Raw genomic sequence first — 10,555 nt, forward strand, 5'->3', positions numbered from 1 at the left:
ATGTCGAATTCATAAGCAATTTGAGTGTCATTGCAAGTTTGGGGTTTGAAGCTTTCCTAATATCATACAGTTGTTGTATGACTTTTCCAACTGTATAGTTCCTTCCCGGGAACTCACCATCTTCGTTTGGAATTCCAGTCGGAATATATTGGACAAACCTCATGTATGCAGCGTTAAGGTCGACATAGTATATCTTTTCGTTTGAGTCGAACTTGTCGCAACCAATTGGTCCAGTTTGTGGAAATTCAAGTGAGTCTCTTATCTTCTGAGAAACTTCTCCTGTTATCTCATAAACATCGTCGAAGCAACCTGTTTCATATAAAACCTTCTGACCTAACTCAGATGCTCTCCAATACAATTTGACGTCAATTGGATGTCTCAATGGAAGTTTGTTTATAGCATCTTGAAGTTCTTGCAACCTCATTGGAAGTTCTTCTGGTTCAGGTTGGTATCCGAACATACCAACTCCTTGTGGAACTGTGTACTTCTTTTGTACTAGAACTTTGTCTGGAACAACTTTTGGTCTTGCTAACAGTGAAAAGTTTGTTTCGTCTTTTGTACAAAAGTTTCTGTCAGCTTGTCATCTGGAATTGGTTCCAACAAACCTTTCTCGAAAAGAATGTTTACAGCTCTGACAATGTTGCACTTGCCTTTTCCGAACAATGGGTTTGTAAGACTTTCGTTCAACATGAAGTGGTTGTGGACAATTACAATCTTCAACCATGGTAAATTGAACTCAACAACATAGTCGTCATGTGAAGAACCTTTAGCTGTAGGTATGTTGACTCGGATATTGACATTTGCCAACGGTGCAATTTTTGCCAATTGACCTCTGAGAATGTACCTTGTCTTCACACATGACTCAAGATACTTCATCTTCTCTTCTGTAACAAGACCAGAGTTCCTGAGACATGTAAGAATGCAAGGTTCATTGACAATTGTTTCAATTGAATTGTAAATTCCATACCTTGTCAAGTCAATGTCAGACTTATTTATGAAGGGAAGTATCCAGCATGTTGTCTGACTGCTTGAGGGTTAGGTTGGTACCATTCGAACTTGACACTTGCAATTCCTTCAATTGCATTCAAAATGTCTGAGTCGGAGTCAACCATTTGTTCTCTCTTTGTAGTCTTGAAAGCGTCAAGAAGTTTTGCGGCTGTTTGTTCATTGCCATGTGCATAGTAAATGTGACCATCCAAATCTGTTATGGTCAATCTGAGATTGTGTCCTTTCTTATTTCCGTCTTGTATGGCAGCAAGTACTCCCATGAAGCCTTCTTTGTTCTTTCCTTCGTCAAAGTTTACTGTAAAGGTTCGACCAGATGTAATTTGACTTCTAACTTCACGATACTTTTCATATGCATATCTTGTTCTTTCCATGGGAGCATGACCATCCTCTGCACTACCTTTTTCCTTCTCAAAGGATGCAATTGTTCGTCATGTTTCCAGTAGAATCTGGCAAAGCCGTCGTGTCCTTCAACTTGAGGTTCACTAACATCGAAAGGCATGTTCATAAGACGTTCTTCTTCTAACCTCTCTAGTCTGTTTGGATAATTGGCACGTGCTGTTTCCAAATCCATTTCGTAGCGAAGACCAGACAATTTGTCATAGACTTTTATGGGTCTTCCCTTCCTATATTTAAAATTCTTCGAAACTCTCCAACCATATCTTTGTAACTCTGCTTTTATTCTAGCAGACTTTCTATCCATTCTATATGGGGGCATTTTTATAAAAATAAAAAAATATTTTTTTTTCTTTACTTTACATAACCGCCTGCTGCCATAAGTCTTTGACGCCAACCCATACCAGCTAATGAAGGTTGACTTGGTTTAGTTTGGAAACTAAACTTTGTTTTTGGTTTATCTTCAGTTTTTGGTTTTTCTTCTTCTATCGGTTTTTCGTCACTTTTCGGTTCCTCTGACTTTACTTCACTTGCAGGAACAGTTGTGTCGTCAACATCTTCATAAATATCATATGCCATTTGTTTTTGTTTTCCTTTCAACTTTTTGTGTTTGTTGTAAAGTTTAGAATATTTCGACTCTAAGTCAATGAGATGTTCTATAATGAACTGTTGGTCAGTGAAGTAAACTTTTCCATCTGTTGTCTCGAAAGCTCCTTCAGACTTCAATATTTTATTTGTGAGAGTCTGTTTCTTTTTTGAGATACTAGCCGTTCCATTTCTATGAAAAGTGACTTTATAGTTAGGGTTTGTATTTCCAGACCTGGCACTTTCTATTATTGAATTTTTCTCTTCATCTGTAAGTTCTTTGACAGGTTTTGACAATGGTTCTGAACTTTTTGTTTGTGGTGTCAAATCTACCGTTTCAACTTCTTCGGTCATTTCATCTCAGTAAAAAAATTTAGTTTGGTTTGTTTTCAACTGGTTGTTGTTGTTTTTTAAGTCGGTCTAAAACTTCCTGAGGTATAGGAAGAACTTGACAAACACGTGGTGTAACTGCTGGAAGCCGACAAATCCATCTTGAACTTATTTGTCTCAATGCTGCATTGTTCATTTCATCTCAATAAAAAACTTTACATTCCCCACGTTTGAGGCGGTTGCGGTTGGTTATTGTTTACCCACTGTTGTGCATGGTTATATCCTCTGTTAAAGAATCTTTCACCTTGGTCCATATAGTGTCCTGCTTGGTTATAGTAGTCATTTGCTTTGTTATAATAGTTTCCTGCTTGTCTTCCTACATTGTCCATCCATCCTTGAACTTTTCCTCTTGTTTCAGGATTTGGAATAAGATTTGTTGCATCTCGTGCTACATCCCAACCTTTCTGTACAGTTTGTATAATAGGTTGTGCATTCTCTTTCAGTATACCTAATGTACTCAAAATCTTCCTTCCAATTCCAAATGCACCTCTGGCTATTGTTCCCACTGCGGGTAAAAATCTGGATGCAACTCCTGCTAATGCGCCAAATAAACCCATTTCTTATGGGTTAAAAAATGACGAATCCGAACAAGGACCCCTATGTTTCTAAAGCGACAAAGAAAGCACTCATGATAAAAATCTTTAGTTCAACACCAAATGCTTGGTTTATGGATATCTTGGAAAACATTCCGAGAGTTAGAACAGATGGACCTCCATACTGGTTAATATTTGTTGGTCAAAACACAAGATACTGTGAAGCCATACCATTATGGTCCAAAAATATTTTAGATGTGAAAACTGCTTTGACAATATTCGTTGACAAATACCATCCAACAAAACTGACATCTGACTGTGAAAGTTCTTTCAAATCAGATGATGTAAAAAACTATCTGCGTTCAAAAAATGTAAACCAATATTTCATTGTCGACCAAAACCATTCTGCTCTTGGTGTCATTGACGGTTGTATAAAAATGTTAAGAGACTTAAACCAACCACAAGGTGGTGAAGCAAATGAAATGTCATATGACGACAAGTATAGACACTTCTCCATGGCAAAGATGAGACAAGTTTTAAATATTTACAATAACCGTAAACAAAAAGGTTTGGGAAACCACTCCCCGAAGAAATGAAAAACAACCCTGACTTAGAGAAAGACTATATATTTAATAATTTAGTCAAAAGAGACAAACAAGAAAGAATGCCGGGCTTCAAACTTCAGAAAGGTGACAAAGTAAAAATAGAAATACCTAAACGCGACCCATATGAAAATACTATTGACTATGACAACAATGGGAACCCGACAGGTACTCACATTCGTGTTCGTAAAAATAGAAGAAAGTATACAAGAGAATATTATGAAGTTTTAGGCAAACATGGCAAAATGTACACACTGCAAGCAGAAGATAAAACTACTATTGTCAGACCTCGTTTCAAACTTGTCAAAGTTCAAGGTGGTATACTTTCAAAGACAGTTCCTAACAAATATAAGACAACTCCTGACGAATATGCTAAAGAAGTTGAAAATGACGACTAAGCAATTCTATACCATGCGTAAACTGTCATGTAAGGTGGCAATATATTCTTTACTTTGTCCCGTTGTTTGTGTATATCCTGAAACGAAATGTGTATGGTTTCCTTCTCCCTGAGTGTCACTCCAGTAACCATTTATAGCAAACTTAACGTCGTCTTTAACATCATATCCTTTACCTTTTGTCATTCCTGACCAACCATATATCTATGACTATGCCAACCTGCTTGAGATGTACTTAAATCTATGTAGTGACTGTGTGCAGGTAAATTTCACCTGAAATCGTTTTACTTCCACCTGTTTCCTTTGAAGAGTTTGCACAATACAAAACCTGTCGACTATTTGAGTCCAAGTTCCAAAACCAAGTACTACTTCTGGTCTGGTAGAGTTCATTGAAACATATAATGAGCCAACCGGGTAAATAAGATTCGGCAAAATTTGTTTAAGCACATTGAGTTCCTGTCTTAGATGCATAATACTATTGTCATTAGATATCAAAGTATCTACAAGACTTGTTGCCGGTGGTATTGTTGGACCTTTACTTGGCAAGGTTGTGTTTAGTGTAATATCATCTGCTGTAAAAGTTGTAAAACTTGTATGTGTATGTCCAACGTCACTTTTCCTGTTTAAGGTTTCTTGTAAGTTTGTAATATTTGCAATGGTATGTGTATGTCCAACGTTACTTTTACTGTTTAAGGTTTCTTGTAAGTTTGTAATATTTGCAATGGTATGTGTATGAGTCTTATTTGCTTTTGTCTCTAATGTTTCTTGTAAGTTTGTAATATTTGCAATGGTATGTATATGAGTCTTTTTAGAATATTCGTTTTCAGCTCTTGTCACTTCACTTGACATTTTATTGTCAACATATGTTTTGTCTGCTAGTTCAGGATGAGTATGTTCTTTTGTTGCATAAGCATTGTTAGCTCTTTCTTCTTCTTTTGCTATTGCATCGTCTACATATTCTTTGTCAGCTTTGTTGTCAACATCTGCTTTCAAAAGAAGTTCATTTATAGGTTTCTCGTTTAAAGTTCCTTTTGTTGGATTTATACAGACAGTATGGTTCTTCTTGTCTTGAAATAGAAACTCATCTGTCATTGGGTTTAATGTCAGTTTTAAGTTTCCTTCTTTCAATGACTCAGATATCTTAGAATAGTTTGAAAAGTTTGTTGTTTCTTATTTAGAGCTTGCATAATGAGTTGTCGGTTGTGTTGTATTTCTCTCATAGACGCTGTTTCATTTGACATTTTTATTATAGATAAAATATGCTTTCAATAGAAAAAGAAAATTCTAGAGTTGCTACAACTAAACCATTAGATGAACTTTTTACTAATGTCGGTCAAAAGTTTGAGACAGATACCGTAAAGCATGAAGGCTATCGTTTTGACTACCCATTAAGATGGTTAAGAGACCCATCCGTCACAAAAGCTATTGGCTTTCGTAGAATGAAGTTCATTTCAAAGCCATACATGGTTTCCCATTTACGGTCGGTTTGAAGTTCGATACTATAACAAAGAAAAACGTATGTATGAGAAATTTGAACAGGGAAAACTTTTACAAGTTAGTTTGCTTGTAAACTTAGAAACAACTCTTCAAGCTTTTCAAGAAAAAATAAACGATATCTATATTGAATATGCAAATCAGTATAACATTGACGAAGGAGAAACCATCTCGATATTATTTATGACAGGAAAAATGCAACTGTTAAAATCAATAAAATAGAAGACCTTGGAGAAAACGTTTATATTTCTACAAAATATAACAACTTGGCATGGTATAGATTTATGAGGATGTTAAATCAGCCTGCAGCATATCCAGTACACCCGGACTATTATGAAGTCGAAAACCCTAATGGAACATATAAAATATTTTCGACCAAGATGCTATTATTGTTCATGCTTCATTTTCTGGCGCCCAAAACTCTTTTTTATGCTTGGCAAATGACTTTTACGAAAAACCTACAAAGTTATACGAACCACCAAGTGGAAGTATTTCAGACTTTCAAGTATGGTTTACTACAGATGGAAGAAAAAGAATAATTCCATTATACCATGCGTTTTACTTAGAACTTAGTTTCATATACAACTACTATCGAACGATAAAAATATAATTTTTAATACGGTTGAGGTGTTGGATTTGGTTGCCAACTTGACTGTGGTGCAGGTTCAGGCTGTTGTATAACAGGAGCTTGTTCTTCTGGTTCAGGGTCTTTAGGTATAATACCAACGAACTGACCTACTCTTTTACCAATATTTTTGACTCCGTTCCAAATTCCTTTTCCGACAGATTTTATTCCATTCCATATACCTCTTCCAACTCTTCTGAAGAAGTTTCCAATACTACTGAAGAAACCCATTTACTACGTGTAAAAATCTAATGTCCGCCTAGTCTTTTACGTTTCCTTCTGAGTTCCATAGCATTCTTTAACTGGAGCTCATACATTCTGTTTCTCCTCTGGTAGAAAACATATTCTGGGTCAACTCCTGTGTTCGCGTCATCTGCATAAAGTTGTTTATATCCCACTTCAGGGTTTGTATAAAACTCTTTCCATCTCATATTTGCATACCATGGTGGCAAACCTAACGCAGCGTCATTTGACATGGCAGTTTGCATTTGTACATCTGTTGGCACTTGACCATAGTTTGCCATTGCAGTTTGTATTCTAACTTCATTTGGAATATTCTCTGGGTTTGGTTGTCCAGGTTGCTGTGCATTCGCTAAGTTCTGTGCGTCCATTTAATATTAGATAAAAATATCTCTTACGAGTACATATACTGAACATTTGCAGGCATTGGTTCATCTTCATATTCTCTGTACTTTTCTGCCACGTCAAATAAATAAATGACACAATGGAAAAACCTAAAACAAGTAGTCCTATTTCAAACCACATTTACTTACTAATAAATTTCTTTATTGTGACACTTTCTCCGGTTTATAGGACCTCTCTCATATTCTATCTTGTCATATCTAAACTCATAGTCATGTATGTCCTCTAACCATCTCATAACGGTTTCCAACCACTTTTATCGGATGTAAAGTAAAAGCATGGATGGTTATGTAAAACGTCTAAAGTTTCTAAAGAGTCTCTCAAAGTCCAGTCTACTTGGTATTGAAAATCTCATGTGTTATAGAACGGCGGGTCCACTATAAAGAAAACATTTTCCTTGTCTTTATATTTTTCATACAACTCTGTCCAATGACATCTCACAAACTCTATACCCTCAATATATTTTTCTATGTTCTCTTTGAAAACATTTGTATAGTTAAGATATAAAACGTTTGACATAAGTGTTTCAATGTCATGAACTCTTATAGAACCACTATATAATAGTCTAGCAGATATACTATCCCAGTCTATATATTTCTGCTTTTTTTCAAAACCTCTCTCACAATATTTTGTTATCTAATGGTATACGTTCCATCTTACCTATAGGTATCTTTTCTTTTAACTCTTTCAAATATTTTTGTGTCTGGTATATGTTTGAAGACGGTCCATATAGTTGTCGAAGTCATTGCATATAATCTTTGAGTCTGGGAATATTGTATGGCACAAATGGATATATAGAAACTTCCACCGAACAAATCTACAAATGTTAGACCATTCGGTAGTTTCTTAAGTTCTCTCAATAGAATATCTTTACATTTACTCTTATTTCCAAAGAACGGTAACGGTGGTTTTGTAAAATTCATTTATATATAATAATAAAAATGTTTTTACCTGAAAAGTGACAAAACATGAAAACATATATAATTTGTGAAAAGCGACACAAAAAAGTTAACGGCTGGTCGGCTGGGGTTCGGTCCTCCTCTTGGGTCTTGGGAAAAACATCTTCAGGGCTAGAGGGCGCAACGCGCCTGGAAGCCCTCCGAATAAAAACTTCATTTATACTAAACATCTTCAGGGCTAGAGGGCGCAACGCGCCTGGAAGCCCCACTACCTTTTTTTTTATTCTCAGGTGTTAAAGTCTGGTTTTCATAGAAATAGTTGTGTTCAAATTTTTCATTATTTAAACTATTTATGACGCGTAAAGCTCTGTTTCCCAGTGAAACAGCTGTATTCAATTCTGAATAAGTCCAATCAAATATAATGTGAATAATATATTCATTTTTTTCTCCAAAATCTTGTCTGAATGTTACTTAAAAAAAAAAAAAAAAAGGTAGTGGGGCCTCCAGGCACTTCGTGCCCTCTAGCCCTGAAGATGTTTAGTATAAATGAAGTTTTTTGGGTACTGGGGGCCTCCAGGCGCGTTGCGCCCTCTAGCCCATAAAAAATTTTTGAGAGTCGTCGTCGTTGACTTTTTTGTAGAGCACTCAAAATAGTATAACTTTGTCCGGACAAGTAAGGGTCTATCGTCGCTACAGGAAAAGTTACGGGCGTTCCAAGGAAGTATACTTTGAGAGACTCTTTAGAAAACTTTAGACGTTTTACATAACCATCCATGCTTTTACTTTAATCCGATAAAATGGTTTGGAAACCGTTTATGAGATGGTTAGAGGACATACATGACTATGAGTTTAGATATGACAAGATAGAATATGAGAGAGGTCCTATAAACCGGAGAAAGTGTCATATAAACATCTGTCAAAAACCGCTTTTTAACTTCACTTAAAATGCCACGTAAGCTACGTAAGAATATACGTAAGAGGAAGAGAGCATTGAAACATCCAATAGTAAAACTGACACCACAACAACAGTTGCAACAACAAATGATGAATGACCCCACTATGTTGCAACAAATGTCAAGCAATCCTATGCTTTTAAACCGAGTTCTTGGTGCACAGAGTGGAGGTTTAAGAGCGGCACTTTTAGCGAAAATGGCAGGCTATGGTGGAGCTGCAGACGGAACAGCCTATAACCCTCAAAGTCAAATGAATTTGAGTTCACTCAAAAATCAAATATCAGATGTCAAAAAGTCAAACATAGACATACAGAAGCAAATAAGTGAAAACGAAAAGAAACTAGAATATGACAGACACACAAAGAAACTCAATGAGTTAAACGTAGAGAAAAAGAAGAAAGAAGAACAACTGAAAGAACTAAGTACAGAGGAATATGCGAAAAAAGTGTCAGAAAAAGCAGCAGAAGTAGCAAAAATGGAACAAGATGTTGTAAATTTGAAAAACCATACTACTCAATATAAAGTACTGAAAGATGAAGAGATAAAACAAAAAGCCATGAAGACATATATGGATAGCGATGAGTATAAAAAAGAAGTTGAAGCAAATGTAAAGGCAGAAAAACTTTTACAGTTGCAAAACCAAACCGTACAGTATGAAAACTTAGCACAAGAAAGTAAAAATAACGACGCAGCCATGCAAAAGGCAATGAAAAGCGCAGAATATATAAAAGCTAACAATGACTGGTTAGATGCCCAAGCCAACGCCAAAGCAGCCCAACTTATAGGGTCAATAAGGACAAAAATACAAGCGGATGAAGACAGTTCAAATGAAGCTTTAACAAATGCTGACTTTAAGAACGCCTTCGAAGCTCTTCATAGTAAGGTGAAACAAGTGAACGACTTCTCATCTGGAAAGAAACTGAAGTCTGAAGGTTTCGACAAAGAGTTAAAAGAAGTAGCACAAAATATGACGAAAATAACAGATGCAGCAACGAGACAGGCAGTTCAAAGTGCCTATGACGCCGTTAGAGCAACTGTTGTGGAAAGTCAAGAAAAAGAGTTACAACAGACCAAAACAGACCTAGTAAATGCTTTCTTAAAAACGAAAAGTCAGGTAGGACATTATGCTGCAGATGGAACATATGTGCCAGCTGGTGGAACTTATATACCACCAAACCCTCCAAGAGAAGCACCTGCACCAGGACTACCTAAAACATTTACATCGTCACATGGACACAGACACAAGCATGCACCAAAACCAACACAACAACCAACAGTTCAAAATCCAGCACAACAACAACAACCAGCACAACAACCACCTCCACAACCAGCACAGCAACCAACAGTTCAAAACCCTGCACAACAACAACCACAAACAGAGCAAGGACATAAAAGAAGTAGAGAACAAGGAAACCAAGATTTCTTAAAAATGCTTAAAGAAGACTATGGTTACCCAGATACTCTTGACTTTAGTGACAGATATAAAGAAGCTATTAGAAAGTTCAAGGAAGGAAATACTGACCCGAACCTATTTAGCTTTATGGCTCAGCACCAAATGGGATATAATTTCAAACCTGGAAAATACAAGCTCGCTAAGGATATGATTTAATAGCATATCATCCAAATGACATGACTGAATTTACTCCGAGATATTTGGTGTCAGAGCTAAATGACAATTCAACTCTCTTCATGAAACGCGTAAAAAATAGAGACGGAACGAAAGAAGAAAGGTTTATGAGTCCGGATGACTTAGATAGGGAACTTTTTAAAACGGTCTCGGAATATATGAAATGCCAGCAGATGAGGTACAAGAAACTCCACAGGAAGAAGTTCAGATACAACCAGACATGGAAGAAATAGTTCAGCAACAACAGCTAGAAGAGCCTGAAGGAAACGAACAAGTCCCTCCTTTGGAAACTAACTTCACAGAACTAGATGAAGATTTGGAACAGCCGAAAAATCTTGACCTCAAACAAGACTATGAGGTGAATATGGAATCTTTCCAAGAGTCTAAGAAAAAATTCGGCTGACAGAGT

At 36.4% G+C, this 10,555-nt stretch overlaps 5 protein-coding genes and 3 pseudogenes across 8 annotated transcripts, besides 1 other annotated feature; 3 read left to right on the forward strand and 5 right to left on the reverse strand.

Moving 5' to 3' along the window:
* Nucleotides 1-4,713: part of a mobile genetic element that runs on past the window's edge.
* On the reverse strand, nt 756-1,708 carry TVAGG3_0239810 (annotated as a pseudogene). Its single transcript has one exon. A coding segment is annotated over exon 1 (953 nt).
* TVAGG3_0239820 (phage tail repeat-like family) lies at nt 1,756-1,980 on the reverse strand (the record flags this gene model as incomplete). The annotated part of the gene is made up of 1 exon (XM_051227632.1): nt 1,756-1,980. One exon carries the CDS (start codon nt 1,978-1,980, stop codon nt 1,756-1,758), a length of 225 nt encoding a protein of 74 aa, XP_051112618.1.
* TVAGG3_0239830 (uncharacterized protein) lies at nt 2,360-2,512 on the reverse strand (the record flags this gene model as incomplete). Its single annotated transcript, XM_051227633.1, has 1 exon — nt 2,360-2,512. One exon carries the CDS (start codon nt 2,510-2,512, stop codon nt 2,360-2,362), a length of 153 nt encoding a protein of 50 aa, XP_051112619.1.
* On the forward strand, nt 2,951-3,826 carry TVAGG3_0239840 (annotated as a pseudogene). Its single transcript has one exon. A coding segment is annotated over exon 1 (876 nt).
* Nucleotides 4,714-5,165: 452 nt separating the features above from the next.
* TVAGG3_0239850 lies at nt 5,166-5,639 on the forward strand (annotated as a pseudogene). The gene has a single exon. A coding segment is annotated over exon 1 (474 nt).
* Nucleotides 5,640-6,013: 374 nt separating this feature from the next.
* Nucleotides 6,014-6,256, reverse strand: TVAGG3_0239860 (serine threonine-protein phosphatase family; the record flags this gene model as incomplete). The annotated part of the gene is made up of 1 exon (XM_051227634.1): nt 6,014-6,256. The coding sequence occupies one exon, from the start codon at nt 6,254-6,256 to the stop codon at nt 6,014-6,016; it is 243 nt and encodes an 80-aa protein (XP_051112620.1).
* A 17-nt stretch (nt 6,257-6,273) lies between these two features.
* TVAGG3_0239870 (uncharacterized protein) lies at nt 6,274-6,636 on the reverse strand (the record flags this gene model as incomplete). Its single annotated transcript, XM_051227635.1, has 1 exon — nt 6,274-6,636. One exon carries the CDS (start codon nt 6,634-6,636, stop codon nt 6,274-6,276), a length of 363 nt encoding a protein of 120 aa, XP_051112621.1.
* A 2,451-nt stretch (nt 6,637-9,087) lies between these two features.
* On the forward strand, nt 9,088-9,885 carry TVAGG3_0239880 (protein of unknown function, DUF4106 family; the record flags this gene model as incomplete). The annotated part of the gene is made up of 1 exon (XM_051227636.1): nt 9,088-9,885. A coding segment is annotated over one exon (798 nt), but the record flags the coding sequence as incomplete, so codon positions are not given.
* Between the last annotated feature and the right edge of the window lie 670 nt (nt 9,886-10,555).

This window comes from Trichomonas vaginalis, chromosome IV, assembly GCF_026262505.1.
Source record: "Trichomonas vaginalis G3 chromosome IV, whole genome shotgun sequence".
In the NCBI taxonomy this organism is placed as follows: Eukaryota; Parabasalia; order Trichomonadida; family Trichomonadidae; genus Trichomonas; species Trichomonas vaginalis.